Genomic DNA, 25,455 nt, shown 5'->3' with positions numbered 1-25,455 from the left:
TACATTTTTAACACTTAACGTGAAAGCTAATTTTGTTAGCCTAGAAAAATTATCAAAGTGAGATGTTTTAATACTAATTATTATAATCCGATGGTACGCTGAACCGATTTCTATATTACGGATAGAATATAGAAAAGCATATAGCTTATTGAAAAGTATACTGACACTCCGTTCTTCCCTTTCCGCCAAATTTATCGAGACACTGCGTGATGAGTAGTGGAACTCAACGCCATGGTTTGGTCTTAGTGCCAGATCGAAGAAATGAAAATGTTAATAAATAATAATTCATTATCTCGAGTGGGGATCGAACCCACAAACGTCGCGTTACACTCACACCCGTTTGCCCCTTGACCTCGATGCTCTTTTTCATTATTTAAAATTAATAATAAAATATCCTAATAAGTATCTATATCTATATATCTATTTGAAAACTAAAATAAATGAAACAAATTCATTATATCGCAGGAACGACGAAGCAATCAAAGTTGCCTTCCCACGAGAATCATATTGTTGTTATGCAATTTAGTTCATTGAATGCTTAGAGACAGATGTCTTGGCTTGCCGAACTTGATAACAGCTGGTGACGTTCATCCGTGTTGCCTCTATTTTAATTATTGTTATTGTTTTAATGTGAAAGCTGTGCTGGTCTCTGAACTATTTGATTTTGAATTTTATTTACGTAAGCTATGAATAAGGCCAGTCGTGGTAGAAAGTGTAAGTGTAAATGCGACAGGTTATGGGTTCGATTTCTACTCGAGGAAATGAAATATTTTATATCTCTCTGGTGTTGATGTTGAGGCAAAGCGCAAGGTTGACTTCTGCCAATCAACAAGCAATGCCTCCAGAGTTTGGTGGTAAATCGGGAACGGGGTGTCTTAACACTAGGTTCCCTCTGCCTACCTTGCTGTGTGCGGGATTTGGAGTGACGGTATAAAAATTATTTATTTCTGTCAAAAATTATTTATTTATTATTTCTTTCTGTTTTCAATCTTGTCTTCTGCATTAATTAAAAAAGGGCAATACATGGGTTATTTGCATTTTTTAAAATATTGTATTGCACCAAATGAACGATAAATTATATATTTTCACTTGGTCTATATATTTTGTCAGGAAACTAAAATACGTTCCCAATTAGCCACAATGGCAGTGTTCCCAACATTAACGCAAATTTTATACAAAAATGACACGAAAGAGGAAGTATTTAAAATTGATAGCCATTTAGATCATAATTAGTTAAACTGACTTCAGTCATAAATTACGGCAACCTCACTTTACGACGACCTATTTTTGATCGCTTAATAAAACGAAGCTGAATGGAACATGCCCTGACATGTACCTGGGGTGATGGATGGTTCTAGAATTTACCTATTTGGTCTCGCGCAGTTAAACTGACAGTCTGTCTGCCACATGCCACACCTCGCCTTCGGACAATATATTGTGTGCCAATCACATTCAAAACACGGAAGCGGGCATTACCGTCATTTTCGTTTATTTCGTGTCAACATTGACTTAGTATAAATATTATATGTTTATATTATACATGCCTGTGGATAAAATATTAAATAAGAAAAATAAACTATTTGATAAGCTTGCTATTATATAATATAAACAAGGCGAGGAATTACGGGTTCCCCACTCCCAGTATCGTTTTTTTGCTTAATAAAGGTAGATACGATATTTGGGTACTTTGGCATAAGAGATGAAAGAATGGTCAGACATCTGCTGATGTCCAAGAACAAACTGTCTTCAGTGCAAGAGAAATTTACAGTTAAAGCTAGGCCGTGTGACTATAAACGCGACAGGTTATGGGTTCGATACTCAAACTTTGGTATCGAGATGCGAAAGCACAGCGTTGAGTTTCGCCACTCAACTCGTTCTCCATGCTTATAGTCTAGGATAGTTTCTACAAACTTTTAAGGAATAATTTTAAGTGATTATATACAATAATCATAACATTTATAAATCAATATAGTGTGAAATCTAAGTGTAATTGAAACTTAAGCATGCACAGGACCTCACGTGTGTCTCATTGTAACCGATACCAGAATGTAACCTGAGCGTATGATTACATTTTTTGTAGTGCCCGAGTTTAGGACGACACGACCGGTGCTTAGTACAGCGTGTCGTAATCAGTGGACAAAGCGGGTATTTTATTGTGATTTACATCAGGCAAGTGTCATTGGGTGATGCCCTGTGGCAGACTGACAGTGGGTCGGTGGCCAGTGCGTGAACCGCGTGCCTCGATATGTGGAATGTTAGTAGAGTATAGTGTTGAGTGAAAAGAATCTGAGAAGAATCTCTAATTGTGAGTAGATTTGTCTAGTTTCCGTAATTAATATTATTTAAATATGTAATTACCAGGTTTTAAGCAAACATTCCATACAATAATTATTAACAATAAAATCGACTTCTTCAATTTCAACCCAATCCCATAATCGGGACCTAAGCAAACTTTCATCAAACTACCGTTGAAGTGTATTCTTTCCAATAAAAAAAAATAATAATCGGAATCTGTTGGTGGGATATTGATTTAGTGGTCCATTTGTAATGTAATGCAAATTTAAGAAATAGACTAAATTAAAATGGGGCCATGGCAGCACTAGCTTTCAAATAAAAAGATCATCAAAATCGTTTCACCCATTCAAATGTAACAAACATAAATCCTTTCATAGAAGTCGGTTAAAAATTATTTGTATATCTTATTCACATCACACAATTTCAATAAATCTCGAAACAATTCCTCAAATCGGAAAACAACATAAATATTTCCACTTGAACGTCATCAAGGGGTATTTGGGAATTTTCGATATTGGGTAATAGACTATATCGGATTCATTTCACCTTCAATGAGGTGAACGGTGAATCAGCAAGTAATGTCCATATCGTCAATCGTATCTAAAAATATATAACTTATTAATAGAACCCTTTCTTAAAATCTTTTTGGAAACGTGTTTTTATTCTGTATCTTTTTTCTTTATCTTTATCTGTGTTTTCTATATCTTTATCTGTATATCCCTCGTTTGTTGTTGACATTTGCCTGAAAAAGTTGCGCTACTTATCACGCCAATATCCTTATAGAGTAACTTATTAAAAGGTCTTTTTTTAAAAAGAAAAGTTTCGTTAAAAGGAAAACACATAAACAAAAAAAACATTATTATATATCCGTATAAAAGAAACATTACTATAAACAAATATCCTGTTAAATGAAGCCATCTATTTTTAAAGTAATCAGAATTGTATTTTAATCGCTCAGCTCTACACCGTTCTGCTTAGAGCAACATTAAAATGTTTATTTGCCTAACAATTATGTTTGGTAGTAGTATTTCCTTTCAAAATAATGTAATGGCACTAAGTTCAATTGCCTTGTTTCCGTTTTTCTCGTGCATATACGCGGTATTGAATTATAGATATAGGACTACAAAATTGTGTCACTCTACAATACAGCGGCAATATGTAAAGTTTTATTTTATTATCAATTAAATTTATTTATTAAAATTAATTAATATTTAATTATTTCTTTATTAATAATAAAAACCTGACATAACTTGCTCTATGTAAAAATCTGAGTTGGATCCAGAGAGATAGGTTGTAAATGATATAGTGCTATGTAAGAAATAATAAATTATCGAATAACCAATTTTGGCATTATTGAGTAAGAAAAACATATAAAATAGAAAATAAAAAAATATTAAATAAATTAAAAAATATATATTTTAATTAATAACATATAGACAGATAATCATTTTGCAAAAACACTCTTAAATTTGTTATAGCGTTTATAAACTACTACTTACAAATAATTCAAATTCGATAATAAGTATAAAAAATATTTATTATAATTTTATAGAATCTCATAGAATTAAAATAGTTTATGTACATACATATTTATAATTTTATATATAAGTATAAAATATTTTAATGATGTGCCCAGCCCACTTTGTTTTCAGTTTTCATAAAGAAGTTTGAATTCCATAGAGTCCCGGCTATTTATACCACGAAATACAGCTCTTCTAGTAGTATCCATTTTATTTTTTTTATGTAAAATAATATATATTAGAATAATAGTATTTACTTGTAGTTGTAATGAGTCGTTTATAATCTTAAAAATATCTTAAAGATTTAATCTGTAGTTTTTTATTCAAATGGAAAAATACAACAAACTACGGCACAGAAATAGATTTAGTAATATTTTTTGTTTATCATATTTTATGATACAAGTATATTATTTTATATATATTTTGTATCTCAAAAAATAAATAATATAGCTTTGAAATATAGCACAGCAACGGCTACGACGACAAGTCTGGAAAATATGCTAGTAGAATACGTATAAAATACGCGACGTGGGTGTCGCGAGCTCTATCTAAAGCAATTTGTTTACAAAGATATTATACTTAAAGATCTTCTGACGCCTTTTAGTGTTATGCAAGCTGGAAATTTTATTTTTCCACTGGGCTAAAAAGCCAACGGGCACTTAAAATTTAAGAAAAAATATATTGAATTATAATAAGTATATAACTTAAATGAAGATTTTTAAAAATAATAGTTTTAGATTCAATTGAGTATCGTAATTTAAAATGTAATAGATGTCTTCTTCTTCTTTTTCCTGGCATTAATCCCGGCTATTACCAGGGTCTGCCTTCCTACTCAACCATATAATGTATAAACATATATATACACACAGCGTGAAGCTGTATGTATATAGATGTTTATACATAACTGAAGCCATTGTTGCGCAGCGTCTACGCGACTGCAAATGAATCGGTTCTGGGTTCGATTCCCACTCGGAGGAATTAAATATTTAATATTTTTATTCTCTCGTTCTGGTAACGAGGAAAAACGCACTTTGAGTTCTGACATTAAACACGCAATGCCTCCGGAATTCGGCGGAAAATGAGGAACGGTAGAATCTTAATGTGAAACCTTGTATCTTAACATTAGGGTTCCAGGTCCTCTGTGCCTATTGAGCGTGAAGCTATATCCTTTCCTATCAAATCTTTGTTGTCATCATGCAATTTCATCCATCTGCCCTTCACATTTCTTAAATTTTGGACCCCATTGACGCCCTTTACGAATCCAACTCAAAGTGAGAATATTAACGAACAGAACAGAGAACCTACGATCTTCACATAGAACAGTCCATTCTTTGCATCTAAAATACTAATATACTTATTTTTATAACAGAAGACGAGCACACGAGTGAGGTGTTGTCATCCAAGCCTCCCGTCAGATCTCCTAGCACATCTTCTAACGCTACAACACCAACAAATAAACGTAAGTAAACACTTTTTTTATTGTACATTTTTTAATTCCTAATGATTTATAAAAAATTTACTATATAACTAATTTACTACCGTCACATTTTACATAAATATATTTTGATGAAACTCTTCTTACAAATAATGAAAAAATCTTTAATATTTTTTTAGAAAATAACTTCTCTAACGGTCTATTAAATATTACAATATATTTCAATTAAAATTTAAAACAACGTAATGCTGGCTTCAAAAGTTTAAATAGCTTGTTTGTGAAACGACTATAGCTTTAGTTTTAATACACGTGTTAACTGAATCCTTTCCTTGCCGAACGGCCGTGTTTGTAACTCAAAACATTATTATCCTATGTAGGGGTCCCTCTAGACTCAACTTCAACGTGCATTATAATTATGTGTAGAGTTCCAATTAGTTTAAATTGCTCCTTTAAGAATACCGTTTAAACGTATATATGTGAATGTTTAGTTAACTTAATTAACTAATATGAAATATTATTATTCAGTACATCCAACAATATAGATACCGTCGTGCACGCTGTATCCCTCACACAACAGGGTACGCAGAGGAAACTTAGTGTTAAGACACTATGTTTGTCACTTTCCGCCGAATTCTGGAGGCGTTACGTGTGGAGTCAACTCAACGCCATCCTTTGCCTCGACACCAGAGCGAAGAATTGGAAATATAAATTGTTATATCAATTATTATTACTCCTTAAAAAGATTATCATATATAAACAAACTATTTTATATCTATTTTAATACAAAAATTCATTATATTTATATGAATCCAATATTTTATATAACACAAATTTACATGATACTCCTGCACAGAAAATCAGAGCAAAACAATTGAATACGCAACTGTACTCGCAGTATCATAAATAATACGATAGTGCGCGAGCGTAAAACCAAATGCAATTCCAGGCGTTTCTGTTCCTGACCCCAAAATGTTAATGTCCACGGTACGACAATACTTGATTTCACTTGCTAAGCGAGGGTTGAACCATTACGGCTGACACATCATATTGCGTGATGCCCCAGAATTGAATTGATTATACGAGTACAGCTTGCCAATCTGTTCATTTTGGTCAGACCTTCCTATGAATATGCTAAAAATATTTAAGTAATTTCTAAATTTTTAAGTTAAATAATATTAAATTTGTCTAAATAAAAGAAGAAACACCTATTTTTTATTAATAATCGTTCTTAGTAATAGCGTGGGGCTTGAAACGGCTACCAACGATTTTACACTATCAAGACACGTCCCAAGTGCGCCACAACATCGTTATATTTTGTTCCATTTGAAAATCAAATTTTCCAACCCAATTTTTATTGTCAGTTATATAAGATTTCCTGCATAAATATTTTATGTATTTTAATCTATATTCTATAAGATACCTTGGTTAAGAATTTTATCAATATTCGTAATATATGTAAATTTAAACAATATTGTTTAAGCGTCCGCACTACCAAATATAATTGCCTTATGACCCTTTGAACGTATGCCAAAAAAGCGCCAGTTATCGTACCGGCCTTTTGGCACAATGGTCCGGATCTATACGGCGATTATGTCATGCATCGCAATTCCGAACGTCCGTCCGTTTGTTGTTCTACAGTCGCCACGAACATATATAAAATAAATCAAATAAATCAGCTTCACGCTGTATCCCGCACGCAGGCAGAGGGAACTTAGTGTTAAGACACTCCGTTTCCCAATTTCCACCGAATTTTCGAAACTCCACGCCGGGCTGCCTTAGTGCTAGACCGAAGAAATGAACATTTTAATAAATAATAATTCATTTTCTCGAGTGGGGATCGAACTCACAACCGTCGTGTTACAATTAAACCCTTGTGCCTCTTCGCTACGACGACTCAAATACACATATTATATGAAATTCCCCTGTTGTAGAAAGTCAGTTGAGTTCGAGTGAAAATAGCGCGATATTTCTGGAAGGTCACCGCTGCACGTTTCGTTTAGTGTTCTGAATCTAAGATATACCAACAATATCCATTATCTAGAAATAAATGTTATTCACGTTATCAATGGCATATCGTCATTCTGACGTAGGTATCTGTAGGTATCTGTGTAGATAAATTTATTTTACAAGAAACTGATCTTTACCTATGTGGAAAATATTGCAATTTTTAAATAAATAATTTAATAATCAATTATCAAAAGAATATTAAACAAAAAAATGTTTTATATAAGTTCACTTATATAAAATGTATGTAAATGGAAAATATATTGCAGATGCGAACAGCATTTAATATTTAATCTGCTGCATTCTGTCTCCTACGTTACTGTGAAACGAGGTTAAAATAAACAAAACGCGAAAAAATTAACATCTTTAATGCTTTTCTTGCTAACTGTACGAGAAACCTAGATTATCTATCAATGTGTATCGAATGAGAACAACTCCCATTTTAAATACTCTAAAGAAAGAAGACTTGACCCAAATAAATTGTTTCAACGAATTTAATATTATCATAATATCATATATCCACTGCTGGATACATAATATAAATTCATGTATTTGCACAAAGAAAAGCACTTTATTTTCTTTGTTTCTTTTGTATTATTTACTTTTTATTTTGTTTAAGTATTAATGTTCATATTATGAAGGTATTATATTCATAAATTTTTAATAATAATTATTTATAGCATTTTTTTAACACAAAATAATGGATCTGTAAGGAAACAAATATATGCAGGACAAAAGAAAATGACCTCAACTCAGCACTATAGGTCTTACGTAGAACATTAGAGACCGGTTAATGTCATATTACGCTCAATTTTAATTAAAAAAAAATATATCTACGACATCTTAATAGTAACAATTACCCTAAATACTATAAGAATAAATTACATAATATAAGACAATGTTAGGATTTTTCTTTGTATTTTTTTTTTCTTGGCGGCTATTAAACATGCATGATTAGCCATACGTTGCGCAGTGGAAGCGTTCAATCAATCTAGATGACCTGCAAGTCTAGAAACGTAGGGGCTCGTTAGTCTAATATTAGCCCACGCTAGTAACGAACTATATGTAATATACAACATCCTTTTACATATGATCGCTTTGTGCACCAAATTGGCATAAACTTTGGTTTTAGCAAAAATGTATTGGTATATTTTTTAACAAACATTTCAATAGAGATTGTAGTTATTTCGGTTCTGATAATTTTTGTTTCTATATTATTTTTTTCAGGCATATATTCTTTTAAATTTACATAAATGTTTTCTCTACTTCTATTAATAAATTATTTACACAACTACACTTATATCTTAATGTAATATAATTAACAAATGCAATTAAGCACAATTTAGATAATGTTTCTTAATTGTTATGCCATTAATTTTATCGTAGTAAAATTTTAAAGTAAATATTAATTAATAACAATTGAATTTAATTTTTATAACCGATTTTCCATTTATATGAAATAAATTTAACAAAATATATATACGAATTTGTTTTATCTTTATTCACATATTATCACGTGATAACAAAAATCAACACAATCTTATTATCATTCAAGGTCGTTAAATGATAGCATATTGGCTACCTTTTTATTTTTCCATTTGTTTTTAATTGTTTTATGATATTGGTAAAAAATATTATGTTATATTTCTAAAAAAAAAATTTATTTGAACAAAATACAACGAAGATATACTAATATATTTATATAATGTACATAAGAGACATATAGCAAATACATAAAGATAACAAAATATAACCGTGATCGTGACAGATATAAAAATAATTACGTAAGACGTGCTCGTTGTGAAACTAATTTTTAGCTTTAAATTTGTTTGCTTAGACATACATTTTAAACGTATTGCAGTAATATGTGAACGCAAGAATTAATATCGAAAAATTAAAATGTTATATGCGTGCTGAATCGTACCAAACAGTTCTTATAGCCCATTGTTTCATAAGTTCTTCTCCGTTATTCATTTCTAAAATGGTGTTGTTATATGTGGCCAATATTAATTAACAATAAGCAATTTAAATCGCGTCTGGTGATAATATGGAAGTGCGTTAGTTTGGAGCAGCCGGCGGCGGACTCTCCTCGTGGCCGAGCCGACGCGCGTACCGCTCGCGTACACGTCTCCGCGTAAAAATAAAGTCCACAGAGCGCGCCTGCGTACTTCCCATTTATAATTATTAGTAAATCGCGGCGTGAGCGCACGACTGCCGTGACCGGGCGCGCTTGCGGAAAAGAAAATTAGTTTAAAGTCAAACATATGAGCCCTTACGTGACCTACAACGACGGGCGATACGAAACCCTTGTTTTAGAGTTCTTACGTAAAAGCAGCAATCACTCCTACGCACTAGATACCGGCATAATGTGATGCGTGTTGTAATCGATTAAAATTGACGTGTTTGGGACGTTTAGTCAAGATTAAAGTGAATTAGTGATAATACATAGTTATTTCATTTATCAATATGCCCGAAAAACCTAGAAGACGTAAAAATAACAAAAATAAACGGAAAAATAATAAAACTAAAATAGATATAAATAAAAATAATATAGAGGAAAGTGAGTCCAGTGGTATTGCATCTTCTTCCATTTTAAATGAAGACAAAAATAATAGTGCTGTAGAAACTTCAGAAAGCACCAGTGAACTTGTGTCGGAAAAGTTAAATGAAGAGTCCCTTTCAGAACCGTGTTCACCAATTACAGAGAAATCTAGTAAAACTATAGAAAAGGAGGAAAATGAAGAAATTATTGTGTCACAAAAGTATATAGTTGAAACTCCAGATCAAATACTTAAAGTGAAACCTAAATTAGATAATAACGTGAAAAGTAAGAGTTGTGATAATGATGATAGTCCAACTATAATTGAAATAACTGATGACTCAAACGATAAAAATGATAAAAAATGGTCTGTAATAGAAAGTACTGGCGTTATTATTTCTACTGAAGAACCAAATATTGAATGGGAAAATGTAAATGAATTAAAAATACCAGAATCAGAATTAATCGAAGGTATTTCTTCAAGTAATACAATACCATTAAATATTGCTCATTGCCAACAGACTATGTCATTAAGTCCTGAAGAAGAATTATCGTTGCGTAATTATCTGGAAACACTTAATTTATCATCAAACCAGTCAAATATTAGCTCAGGAGACATAAAAACAGAAATAGAACATATTATTAACCGTGAAGTAAAGTATAGATTGCGAAAAAAAGGATTAACTGATGATATAACGTTCACGCGCACTGGTCCTTCTCGATCTTTGGCTGTAATTGACGAGGAAGGAAGTGGCGATTCTTCTAAAACATCCCGTCGACAGTCGTATTTAAGTGACAAAAAAAGCGATAATGAGGAATTAGAGGATGACGTTTTCGATAATAATCATTCACAACCAGCTTCAAAGCATCTAATACCACAAAAATGTATTAGAGTAGACGCGAAAATAAAAGAGCCTGAAATATCTGAAGCAAGAGGTGATTGGACTGTAAAAACTGTCGAAAAAATTACAGGGGCAGAATTAGTTTATTTAACGGATTCATCCAGTAGCACGAGTTCAATATACGACGCCAATGATGAGGATAGTAAAGATGATGACATTGATGTCACTGTTAGAATCACGACACCAACAATTGAAGTTACCGATACTGAAAAATTATTATCAATTCCATACATTGCTGAGAATATTAATTTAAAACCAGGCGAGGCAAATGGTATGGACAAATCTACAATGTTACTGACATATAATAATGACAAAGAAAATAAAAATCTAAAATTTGATGAAATAGAAAGACCTAAAGAGACTGCAATTTCCCATGAGATTATAATCCTCAATACAGACGATATTAAAATTGATTTATTTGTAAAAGACATAGTAGATTCTAGGCCTCTTAAAGAAGCTCCTCAAAGTGAAGAGTTTCATCAAAGAAATGAAAATATACTTCAGAGCCCTCAGAAATCTAAAGAAAATATAGATCAATATGATCTTGAAATAAAGGTTTTAAAATGTGAACTAAACGATGCAATAAATAATTTAATCAAAGAAGTAACTTCTGATTCGGAAAGCAATGACTCTCCAAAAGACATGATTACCCGTCAAGATTCGTCTAGTAGTTTAGATTCGTCACAATGTACAGCTAAGTACAATCCAACTTATTCTTCCCTCAATGACATTTCAAATATTGTACATGACGATATTGGTGAAAATGTTCATATAGACTCCAGTCTTAGTCATGTCAAAGATGTACTTCAGTCCGTTTCAATAACACAAGCTATGAAATTAGCATCCAATATAAAAAAAAATCCTGTCTCATTAAAAGACATATGTTTGAAAAAAATTTCTTCTTTTCCATTTGGCCAAAAGATATTAGAAGAATTAGCCAATGTATCTGAAAAATTGCAAGGTAGCGTATTGACTTCGTCTTGTAAAAAAGAGAAAACACAACATATTCTAGATAAAGAAATGTTACAAAATAAAGAATTAAATGTTCCGAATAAGAAATCTAACTACAGTTTGCAAAACAAAGATTCTGTCTCAATTTCTACGACTGATAAAAACAATGCCCCTCCAATATTACCAAGAAAATCGTCTTTAAAAAAGGTTCAAGATGAACAGAGTAAGCCATCTGAGCAACCCCCAAAAGAAGTATTATATGAATGTTTGTCACCATCACAAAAAATGTTAATGGAAAAAACCAATACTATCATAGAACCAGATGATATGATACAGAAGTGTAATAAGGATCTGGAGAATTCGTCATCTCCTACAGTTTCCAAACAACATAATATGTCTAAAAATCAATCAATAGGCGATTTGACTCTGAAATCACAGACAGGTAGCCGTTTGTTAGCTTTATTATTAGATTCCTCGCATTCTGATAAATTAACGTCAACTTCGTTAAATGAACAACATTTTAAACAAATATCAAAAGCAAAATCTAATCAAAGAGAATTATTTTCGAAACGTGCATTGGAAGAAATTGATTCAGCGAATTTCTCCGATGGATCCACTACAGCAAAAACCTCTTCATTTTTTTCATCTAATCATTTTAAACCAATACCGCCTCCAAAACCAAGAAAACTTTCTACATATTTTTATGAAAGTGACGAGAGTTCTGACATAAGGCAAAGTTTTCAGACTATGCGAAAAGGAAAAAAATATTTTCACTTTTCTACGGGCAATTTAAATAAAGAAATAGAAAGTGATATATCCTCAATTCAAAATATGCATCGATATTGTACTGATTTGCGGGATATTAATAAAAAAGAATCTGCTCCACGTAGACCATCTTTACCCAAAGACTTATGTGCACAACAAATGGAATATATATGTCGAAAAGAAAAAGAAATAGATGAAGAGATTCGTCGACTAGAACAAGAAAAAAATAGAAGTCCTCGTAATAAAGGGCCACGAGCTCCTATGATGACAGATAAAGATACTAACCATAGTAATGCGTGTAACTATAAAAGCAATATCTTCATAAATAAAGATAATGTATTTCCTTCTTCGCACAATTATGGAAATACAGAAAAAAATAGAATCTCATCTTTATTTAGTAGCAGCCAAGAAGAGTTACTTAGGGAGAAAATGTATTCTGAATATGTGAATCAAATGGCTGAAAGAGAACAAAGAAAACAACATAAAGTTATTAAAGTCACTAAGACTAGTGACAATAACATATCAAAAAGTATGCCAGTCTTAGAAAATTTTGATTCTAAAATGAATAATCGTATAGAGGAAGAATTTATAACAAAAGCTAGAGAACGATGGTACAAATTAGGAATAAGAGATCCTGAGAGTGAAGACGAAAGAGAAAAAGGTAAAAATGTATATAGGGAACCAAAAATATTGGAACACAAAATAAAAGTAATTGAAGCAGGAGAAGAGAAAGATGTTAAGAAGTTGCCAAGCCATATTCAGGAGTTTGTGAAATTTACTGTTAGTGATAAAAACAACGATAAAGGTGACACTGGTGAGTCGGGCACTAGACAGCCATCTACGCATGTTGTGTTATTTTGTGCAGTGTTTATCCTAGTTATAAGTGTTGGAAAATTTATTTTACGACTCTTACGTAATAAGTGATACTTCCTAATTTATAAAAACTAAGCTTTTGTTGTTTTGTTATTGTTGTTGTTGTATGTGGACTGCATGCTTTTTTTAATAATCAAACTATTATACTTCCTCTAAATAATTATTATCAATACGAGTGAATAATGCTAAAAGGTAAGTCGTCAGCCTCAAATATTTAATGTTTTTAAATAAGTACATGACGTTCAACTTTGTCATTCATGTTATATCTCTTTAATGTTAGGGAGCAAGATTTTATAATACCAAAAAAGTTAATTCTTCTTTACATACATCTCAGTGTTTAGATTCCTAGTTTAGATTCCTCCCAACAAGAATTATGAGGAATGAAGTATAGTAAACAACATATTTTAGAATACGTATTTATTTTGTTTTTATAATATGAACAAAGTAATCACTTATAATTATTTTATAAAAAAATATATTTAGATATAAAAATAGGTATGATTACAATGAAAGATAACCTATGCAATAGGGCAATATTGTATTTTTGTCAATAAATATATCTATAATGTGGATGTGAAATATATAGTTTTCGCCATTGTAATAAAATTTTTCAATTTCGCTTATTGTTATTTGTTTGGCATTCGTTTATCAGATTTTATAGTAAGAGAAACTAAGAACCAAGTGCGTCGTCCGTGAAAATATTTGGATCGTCTAAATCGGTACTAAATGGCCTTTGATGACTCAAAGCTGCAAACTCATTCCTGTGATTTGTTTCGCACCCCCTTACGTAGCTTTGTGCTTTGGAAATGTATCATTATCACTTATCGTATTAAATCGATTATACTTATTGTATTCTATAATATTATTTTTATTTACTAAAACTATAAATCAATTTTAAATATCCTTCCTTTATATTGTTTTTAATATTTAATTGACTTTTTGGTATAAAGAAATTATTTAATTAAAGGATTAATTAGAACTTGGTTAATGTCCCTCTTAATGAAATTTTATAATAACGTCATGTACCTACTCATACTGTATCGTAGTATCAATTACGCAGGGAATGCGATGGAATTTCAATTAACGCGTGAATAATATCTGCTTTACGTGATAAACACATGATGCAATTTTATCAGCAAAATAATGCAAGAATCAGCAAAATGAAGCTTCATAGAATTGTTGTTTCACTTCACTTTTAAATTTGGAAAATCAAAACTATATTTAATGATTTATATTAAATTATTGATTGCTTGTATTTTAATTTTAATTATTATAAAAGCGACATCGCGAATTTACCCGTTTAAACTTATTGTTATATTATTCCCAAATTATACAATAGTTTTATTTAACTTGTAGCTCATATTGTGTTATTCTGGGGTATATAAGCTGTAACTGTAAAGTTTCTTCTAAATTCGTTTAGTAATTTTTGCGTGAAAGTGGAACAAACATGCTCATAATCTCAACACTTATAATATTGGTAGGATTATAATTAAGAGCATAAGATAAGAATGGGTTAAATCATTAAACCCAATGTAAAGTGTTGTTTAATCTTGCCAAATACCTGACCAGACTGATGCGCTCAGGTCATCATCACGGTAAATACCACTAAACTAATATTCTATACTAGTTCAAGAAAATATCTTAGTAGTTAAATTAACATGTCTGTTGTCTAATATCTAACCTATATCAAGGCAAGGAATATTTTGTTTATGAAATTTCGAATCGCAATTGAGCAGTGACCAGCTATAAATAAAGATTGTTGCATATGTTGGCAAGTAGGTGTTACTTTCCTGGCGCTTCATTCACTCGTAAAGATTGTGTTTGCAACGGATAAATAGGTCTTGCTAAATTAGAAGATAGCTTCGTAATATACCTATTTCCGTTAACGTCAACAATGAAGACCACCTTAATAACGCTTTTAAATGTTTATTGTATTATCGGTTATTTTTTTTACGAGAAAATTATTTTAGATTATTAATTATATATTATAAAAACTCAATTCGAAAATTAAATATTAATTTAAATTTATATTTCCATATCTTCGCTCTAGTGTCGAGGTAAAACGCGGCGTTGAGTTCTGCCACTCAATATGCAATGCCTCTAGAATTCGGCAGAAAATGGGGAACGGAAAGTTTTAACACTACTTCCTTACCCTGCTGTGTGCGGAATAAAGCGTATAAGCTGATTTTTATTTCGTATCTTATATTACTATCACTATAATATTGTTACAGTGACTCATAAAGGACGTGTCTAAATCTGCTGACATGCTGGTATGGGTTCAAATTCCATTTAGTGTCATTTATATTTAGAATAATAGTGTATAGGGGTAGTACGAGTATTTGCTGCTACGATATTGTTAATAGAGAAAGAATTGGGGTTTCTTTGGAAGATGAATTTGGTTTGCATACTTGAGAGTGATGCTGTAAAGAAAGATTAATTAATTGTGACTCTAGCTGTTGAATGCAGCTCTGTTAAAAAGTATTTGAAATAGAAATATTCTGAAAGTAAAATGTAGTAATATTATCAATTATTAGTAACCATAATTATACATTGTGACCATCTTGGCACAGTAGGACTTGGAAATATTGTAAAAGCTTGCTTTGTGTTCGATTTCCCTTCGGCTATATGTTTTAAATATGTTCTTCGATAAAAATACATATTTCAGCTTTAATTTCCATCATCTTACTTATTATTATAGGAACTATTTTTTTAACACAGTATTTCGAACATAATTGAACTTTTGATACGAACTAACTACATAAATACGAGTATATACTGTAGCATGGTATTTTACTGAAATTATGTTCCAGGTTTATATCGTTCGAAATTCTAATTGGGGGATGTCTTTTTATGGCAGACTTTATTAGCCGTGGCAGGAGGGGCATTAAATAATAAAACTGAAGTTGAAATAAAAGTGTCACTTTAGTTCGTCCTGTTCTGTTATTGTACATAATACATACCTACTATGTATGTGTTATAGTCAAACGACGAAGCACCGGCACTTCTAGAATTGACTAAAAACAAATATTAAAACTAAAAAATAAACATTTAAATAAAAAGTTTGTATTTTGGCTCTGACTGAGTGAGGCTTAACCAAGTCAGACCCCAAGGATTGGCCCCTAGTCCAACCTAGGAACGCCAGAGCTTTGTCTATAACAACTATAGAAGTGTGTTTAAATATTAAATATACTCGTCTATTTATAGTAATTTTCAAAGTTAAATATAATATTTTTTTTTTTCAGAAATTAACTCAAAATTTATTTCTGCCATCTATATCTATACATATAATAAAATCGTAATAAGTCGTTGTCCATACAAGGAAGATATGTGAGAAAATCTCGTACGGGGGGCAATTATCAATGTAATAGAACCCAAAACATTTTTTTTTATTTTTAGGTTTAAAGATATTTATTTCTCAAAAGACTATACAGTCACTTACATGAGATTTGTGTAATTAATGTTTACAAATTTATTTATTTTTTTATTTTTGCCTGTTATATTATCACAAGGACTAACATACATTACTACTATAGCTGACAAATCAAATAAATATCTTTAAAGTATAAATACAAGTATTTTAAATTTGCCTTGACATTTAGTAACGACAACAACGATATACGACATATCTAACCATATTATACCATATTACACTCACATGCTATTAATAAAAGCTTATAATAAATGACCTTTAAAAAAATAGAGAGCCCTCTATCAATAGATAATTTAAATGCCAGTATAGATAAATATAAATATAATTAAATATTAACAAAGGAAAATGGAATGTAATTAGTTGTCTTACATTAGTGATCTTACGCACATTTAAATATATGATACTCGAAATTGCAATCAAATCTCCCACTATTTTAAATATTTATTTGTAAAAATAGATATATAGCTTTGAGGCAAATACAGAATTAACTGAAGAGATGATTAGTTGGAAATTTTATAAATATAATATTATATTAATAATATTAATAAATATAATACTGTATTAATAAACTTTCCATGAGGCTAACCATATGAGTGGCTCGATATACAATCCACCGTATCGGGGTCTACAAAAGAGTGAATGTTAAAGAGCCCGCAGGCGCGCCGGAACCGATTTGACTGCGGAAGTGACGTCACCTGGGGTCGGGGCCACTCACTCTAAAAGCAGACACTAGTCACTACTCGGACAATGTCTAAATGATGGTTACATTTCACTGATATACGTAATAATAACTAAAACATGGCTTGTCTTGGCTTTTTTATACTGTTTTTTATAATAATATGTCTGTGGACTTTCTTAAGTATTTTTTGATAGAAAACATTGTTTTATAATTAAATATTTTACTTTAACATAATTAGATTATTCTGTCGATACAAGTAAAGGTTATATATAGTCAACATGCCACAATAAAAAAAACCTTTACTGCAACAGGTTCAATGCTCGTGTAGCAATATGGTTTAGAACGTAGGTGTCACAACACTAGGTTCCCTCTGCGTACCCTGCTGTGTGCCGGATACATCGTGACGCTGATTCGATTTGTTTTATTTACGTAGGTTCTGTTATAATCTCATAAGATATAACGGTGTATCGTTATAATAATATAGTAAATACTCTAAATAATCTATAATTTAATAAGATAAATTGTGTTCATTTTTACTTAAGAAATTAACGCACTTCTTATAGAAATATGTACAACGTAGCCATTGCTTTCGTGCAAATGGGCTCTACCTGAACAATTATTTTTAATTGCAAGAACCATACTCTCACTTCTCCGTTTTATTTTAATGGTGCGAACAGTGCTATAGTACCTATAAACAGGCGATAAAAATTATATAAGTTATTCAAGTACATTTTAAATTCATCGTATAAAATAACTTTATATTGGATAATTACTTAGAAATTCTGTGTAGGACCATTTACAAATTTATTTTAACTAGAGTAAGCACCTCCTGGTTATGATTTTTCTAAGGTGTCTTTCGTTTTTTTTAAAAGGTTAGTCGATTTATTAAAAGCTTATTTGATGAAGATTAAGAATCTTTTCTAATTAGTGTTAGAAGGCTAGTTATAAAACACACATTTGCTTATACATAGAAAGTTAACAAAAATATTACATATTGAAACTCAATCATTGTTAGCAACTCGAAAAATCCGGTAGGAAGCGGGGAACGTAGTGTCTAAGCCTCCTCTATTCAGAGGGAAGACTAGGTTCCCTCTGAATATAGGAGGCTATATGGGGGATACAACGTCAAGCTGATTTATATATCATTGTTAATTAAGGTTCATATTCACTTAAGTATATCATTCGGTGTATCTTACTTGTCATTTTGTCTGGAGAAACGTATTCATCTTCTTTTCGCGACGTAATCTTGTTCTGAAAATATGGTGTTGGTATGTTTATACGATCATGACACATCTGTGCCAGAATGCCTACTATTATTTTATTAAAGTATTTTTTTTAATTGTAACAATACTTGTCGAAAATCTAAATATTATTTATTTAAGTGCTTCAATTTGAATAACTTTACGTACCTACTTATTTCAGTCTTCTATCAGTTTTTCATTTACTGTTTATGCAAACTCTTTATACAGTAAGCTGTTATACGCGAAAATAATATTATAATAGAGGCCGGTCGTGGCCCAGGGGCAAGGACTGTAAACGCGACAGGCCGTGGGTTCGATTCTTATTTGAGGAAACAAAATATATAATATTTTAATTTCTTCACTCTGGTATCGAGCCAAAACGCGGCGTTGAGTTTCGCCTCCCAACACGGAATATCTTAACACTAGGATCTCTCTGCTTACACTTCTATATGCGTGAAGCTGAAAAAATATGATGTTCATATTATGATTTATTTCTAGATCGTTAAGAAAAATTGCTCACTATAAAACGATTACAGTACGAGTATATTGTACGTGTTACTTACCTTTGCAAAACATATACATGACAATAAAAAACGTCGTAAAATCACATTGTCGCTATTTTCTTCTATAATTCTATATTTTTTTATTGGTATTTTCTTATTTACTGTAAAAAAAATCTTTTGCTTAATGATTTATTCATATAATGTGGAATATGCAGAAGGAAAATCAAACCTATAACTATCACGTTCCTTTTTCATACTGCACCACAAGGCTATAATAGTTACTTGTTTCTATTATTACTTTTACGTATTTTCTCTGACAAAATTAAATAGAGTGAAAATGTATTCGTTAATCTAGAACACATTCGGTCATTGGCAAAGTAAAGACGCTATACTCTTATAAATTTATTTTTGTGTGTGCATGACTGTTTATTAGCTGATTACACTTCTTACGTACATTAATAAACATATATTTAGATAAGAATAAAGCCATAATTATCTGAGTCAAATTAAATTAGTGTCCGCTTTTTTATATCAACATTTGAGAATTAAGTATTTTGCAGCAATAAACTATTATTTGAATTTTACTATAATATTTATATTAATTTAATAATATTGATTGACGACTATTTAAATATCACAAAGAAATCGTCTTTGGTATTCCTATAAATAGAAATTTAAAAGATTAATGATTATTGTTTTGAAATATATACCAAATTAGAATAAATATTAATAATTTATTCGCCCGAGAGGGAGTCGAAACCACTACCGTCGCCATTACGGTGACACACTCGTGCCACTGCGCGACGACAGCCTCACTTTCTTTTAAATTAAAACAAATAAAAATATCAATTCCGATAGAAATATTAATTTCTATATTTTAGTGCCATCTATCGGTAATTTGGATAAAATGAAATATTTATGCTGTAGATCGTCACGAGGTGTCTCTCCCCTGTAAATTTAATACCCATTGCCCAATATCCGTTTGGCTCAAGCTACAGATAAATATAGTTTTAGCGTGTCTGGCATTGGAAATATTATAAGATAGCTAATGATACTTATTATTTGTGAATATTTTGAAAATATTCGTAAAATGACTAAAACAAGTACCTAGAGTATAACAATTAAATTTTGTGATAATCAAGTAGTTCAGGTATTTGTGTTTTTGTAGCAATTTATGAGATTTTTTAAACCGATAGTTAAAGGGCCTTTTTTTAGAAGAAAACAGAAACTAGAAAATCTTTTTTTCTGTAAAATTTTCATTAAGAAAAATATTAAAAGAGGAAAATAAAAACTACTCTACGAACTCTATTTCTGTAATTAATACTTGTTCGATTACAAAGTTACGTTATGCAAAGTTAATCAATTTATAATTAGAAAATTAATAGGACCAACTGATATTCTTTTATAGCCTTTTATATTAACTGGATAAGCCATCGTGAGTGATCGTTCCATTATATTACAAGTATTGTAAATCGATCATCCTCTATAGTACCTAAAAATTATTTTCAACGAAAAAAGACAGCAATGCGTAACATTGAATAGGATTGTAGTCCTTTTTGTAGGTCGTATTATGAGTTACAATGGCTTACAAAAAATACCCAATATGCAAATGTATCATTTGGTATTGCGTACGTCAAAAAAATGAATTCATAAAGAATAAATATGATGAAACACAGTAGTGTTAAAAATATGTAATTTTTTATTATTTTTTTTGCATGTACCTACATTTAATTGAGTAATCCGTAGCGTGTAACTCTAAACGCAACAGGTTTTCGGTTCAAACTTCGATTCCCTCTCGACAAAATGAAATATTATAAAGAAATAATATTTTCAATTCTTTGTTTTTGTGTCGAGGTGAAGTGCAAGGTTGGGATCCGCCATTTAACACGCAATACTTCCAGAATTCGGCGGAGAGCGACGAGCTTAACACTCGACTTAACACTATGTAAATGTATATCAAAGCCCTATGTATATTTATCTATTATTGGAAAATATTCCATAACAAGCGATGCAGCTGTAATGTAAGAGGGCCAAATACTGATAATAAAAAAAACATTCTTAGAAGCTGTTAAAGCAGAAAATAATAATCATTCTAATAAATTTAGGGAAAATCATTTCAAGACGCTGGTATTATATAAAGAGATATTAAACTTTTGTAGTAATATATTTCTTTCATTCAAAGTTCTTTTGTTTTTCAAGTTGTATACTCGTATACAAGTATTCATATTGCACTCGCTTTCTAAGAGCTAAGACTTGGCTGCCTGGGTAAAGTTAAATGACATTTGTTTCAATATAATGAATTCTTCGTCTCGTATAGACAAGACACCATCGGAGCGCAGTTGTTGCGTCTGCATTACAGTAAATATATTTAAATAGCTTGATGTATCTACGTTGAATAAACAAAGGACTATGTAAACTTCGACAACAAGCAATTTGTACTTAAATATATATAAAAAAATAACAATGCTTTTCGCCATCTGAGACCACTTACACCTACCACTTTTAAAATATTAAAATTTAGTTTAAATGTATATTTTAATATATCAACCATAGTTACTCATTGAAAACAAGAACACTCTCTTCAGTCAGAAATAAATACATAATTTTATCAACATTTACAGAAAATTAATATTTTGATGGAGAACTAAACGGAAACTTGGTGTTAGTGATAAGTCATGTCAGTCGCAATTCATAGCTGGATGTAGGGCCGCGGCCGTGGGAATCTGCAATGGGTGAGATTAATTAAAGTTGCGGCTAAATTAATAATAGCTGAGCTTGTCCGTTGCCCGTCCTCCAGATTTAGTAGAATATTGTACCTCGAGTTATAGTGACTGATAATGTCTACAAATCTTAATAAAACAAATACTGATTAAAAACATATAATTTCTACTCAAAAATTGAAACTAAGAATCGCCGAATAAACTAAAGGAATGTCTAAGTATTATTTCGTTATAAATAAATAAAAAGAAACAGTTGTTTTTAACAACTAAACTTAGGTTTATATATTTAAACATATTTATTTATATTATTATATATTAATATAATAATTTGTATAAACACATCCATTTCCCCAAAACCTTTCTATAATCATAATTACATTAGATACCCTCACGCTTTTCATGTCACGCTCATATATATTTAAGGCAACCCCTTTAAAAAATTATGATAAATGGTTTTATACGAAAATATATCACGATGTAAATGTTTTTAAGAAATAATTGTTGTTAATTTTCAGCTTTAGATATTAATAAAAGTTTTTTTTAACTTATAAATATTAAAATATGAGTAACTTGTATAATATATTTATGCATACATTCATTAATATGTTTACACGTATTACTTCCCGCTTATTAAAATAAATATTATTACTTTTTTTATGTCATATGTTTTTCAATTTTTTTTTGTTTCTATTCAAACTGGTCAGTCAAAGTGAAGCGAAGGTTTTTTTTTTATATATTTTTATTTCACAATAGAGAGGAATGGGAAAAAGCAGATTGTTGTTTTAGTTTTTTAAGTTCAGTGTAGCAAGAATAATTCTAATACTAATTTATTACTTCATATATTTTATTATAAAAGTAAAAGCAAGCTTGAATACGAGCACAAAAACGTTGTTAGAGCTATGTACAATTACTTTGCATAAATCTTTGAATAATGAGTATATGTTCCTTAGTAAATATACTGGAATATCGATCACAAAAATAGTATTAATTTAAATTTTAAAGTGAAAACCTTACTGTTTACAAAATCGTACACATATTATAAAATAAATTAATTTTTACTAAGGCTAAGTACTCGCACTCAGCAAGATTTGTAGTAGCGGCACTTGAAAAACTAATTTAGCTCCAGAAAAATTAGTTGATCCCAGAGTTAAAAGAAAAAAAATGCAAATGAAAAATTGCTTTAGGGTTGGATCGTATTTTTCAATATTCTTATTTTATCGTACTTGCGGTACAAAGATTCGATCATATGAATAACCAGTATTATTTTATCTTCACATCACAGGAGAAGAGATGAGATAGAGCCATAGTTTCCTAATATAATTTACATTTTCTTTTTTCTACCAATTTGAAATTATACGCGATGGCTTGTGAAACTCTTAGAATTAATTATATTACAATTATAAGTTTAAAAGTAAAAGTTTTAAAGTAAGACAAAACAATTATAATTCTGTGGTATTTTAGTCTTTTGTCAAGTAGAGATTATAGCTCCAAATCCTAGGTATATGCAATAGATATATGCATTGTCATTAAATTAAGGCATTATTCCAACCTGGTAAACATCAATGTGGTGTTAATTTCTGTCGCTATGAGAGACTAATATAGAGTAGATGAAGTGATTCCATTTTGTATACGTTAGCAGATATATTGTGTGTACGAATTTTTGGCAGGGTACACAGAGGGAACTTAGGAACCTAGTGTTAAGATTTACCTTTCCTATTAGAGCACTCTGTTCTTCATTTTCCATCGGAATGGCCAACCATTGAGCATTGAGTGGCGGAGCTCAACACCACGCTTTGTCTGATTACCAGAGTGAGCAAATGATAATATTAAATATTTAATTTCTTCAAATGGGAATCGAACCTACAACCGTCGCGTTTACAGATGCACACTTGTGCCACTTAATAAATTCAATTATAATATATGCCAAGTAATTCAACAAACAAATCAGTATTTAATTATAAACACTTGTTTTTTTCATAACCTATTCTCTACATACGTACTTCATTAAGATCTTTATATCTCTCCACATAATAATATGATCTGGTAGAGCTAAGCGTAAAGATAATCTGTAATACAACCTGTTAGCTCAAGGATGTATGGCTGTGGGTAGAGCAGACGCTTGTTTTATTATTATCATTTTACTTGGTGGATAGGAGTGTGAATTGAGGTCAAGAGGTCGGCCTGACACCTCATAATTTATATTACTTGTAATGGGTCAAATGTGTCATACGTAAATGTATTAGTCCTTGAAATAATTAGAATATTATATATTTTTGTCGTTAAAAGCTAAATATACTTTAAGTTGCTTAAAACTCTCCACTCTATGTTCATTGTATAGACATTGCGTAAAGAATAGATAGACTATACGTTCCGCTTTGTCTAAGCAGCCAAGGAAAATGACTTTTTTTTTTATAAACGAATGAACACCATAACTATGAATTTAGAAGCTTCCTGTCTCTTTAATATTATAATAGTTTTTATATACATATTCTTCTACAAGAGCATTAAAATATCGCTTGAGATATGGCTCTATAAGACTTAAAAATTGTCCTGATTGTTTATCATTAAAATATATTTTTTTATGTAAAACGATTATGATACAGTTTTCCTTAATATTTAAGCAACTAAAATTGTTTCATTTTAATTATTTTATTAAATATTTAAAAAAACCCAAATGGGATTTGAATTCGCAACAATCATGCTAACTGAGACACTTTCCTAGGAAAGTATAAGCTACCGGATTTTAGTTTATATCAAGATCTTTTCTGACTATTTATTTTCGACGTTTCCTGTTTCAACGGACGACGTGCAAATTTAAGGGCAGCGCGGGAATGAACGGAAATAAAAATAGAAATACGTGTAATATTATTCGGCGGCCCACTATTTGTATTTTGTACCTGGATTTGTATAGAACATAGTATTATAGTTATATATTAGGGTAAAAAATCTTATTTATAAAACACTAATACCTGAAAATCCACTATCTTATCACATATAAAGTAATTAATCATTCAAAATAAATAACCATGGTTAATTTTTCACAATCAAAATGTTATGAAGAGTATAATAGTAAAGCGGGCAGAATTTTTCATTATCCAATGTACAATATAATAGAGCCGCGCTACAATTTCCATTGTTTTCCATTTTCCTTGGGGTAACCGTATCGTCGTTCGACGTTATCAATGGTAGACTCATCAGTAGCCCCGCGATCGTCATATACGGAGCACGCACGTCGCCAACTCTATTTTTTCCGCGAATTTTCTTCGTGTCTCTGTTCTACAATGTCGGTTTAATACTATTTTTTAATGTATAATAACATAATTAAGATTATCGTGAATCGTATGGGTTTTATAATATTTATGTTTAGTTGAGAAGTGCTAGCTGAACACCGTGTGTGTGCACGTGAACGGATTACAGAAAGGGATATTGTTTAAATTGAGTAAGTATTAATACCTGTAATATTTTATTGAACTGTTTAAGCAAATAATAAAAATATTCTGGCTTATCTACGTATGTATGTCGAGGGTCGTAATTCGTTTATCTCTTATCATTCTATTGTGATTTTTAAATCACTTGGATGTATATTACAATTATATGT

The 25,455-nt window shown here is 30.7% G+C and overlaps 1 protein-coding gene across 13 annotated transcripts in view; it reads left to right on the top strand.

Moving 5' to 3' along the window:
- The window catches only part of LOC146530724 (uncharacterized), a 125,551-nt gene that overhangs the window by 49,018 nt on the left and 51,078 nt on the right, over positions 1-25,455 (top strand). For 12 of the 13 annotated variants that reach the window (XM_085199384.1, XM_085199383.1, XM_085199394.1 and 9 more), the window contains exon 1: positions 9,338-13,225. In XM_085199384.1, the coding sequence (XP_085055510.1) occupies positions 9,721-13,225 (3,505 nt within the window). In that variant the 5' untranslated portion in view covers positions 9,338-9,720. Of the gene's footprint in view, positions 1-5,184; positions 5,275-9,337; positions 13,226-25,455 lie in introns of those variants that run through there. The other variant, XM_085199396.1, reaches the window with a different exon arrangement.

Source organism: Heliconius melpomene, chromosome 16 (genome assembly GCF_056956725.1).
Source record: "Heliconius melpomene rosina isolate 202511_hmr_F chromosome 16, ASM5695672v1, whole genome shotgun sequence".
NCBI classification, from domain to species: domain Eukaryota; kingdom Metazoa; phylum Arthropoda; class Insecta; order Lepidoptera; family Nymphalidae; genus Heliconius; species Heliconius melpomene.
The sequence above is the reverse complement of the archived record's forward strand: the minus strand, read 5'-3'. Positions and strand labels throughout refer to the sequence as shown.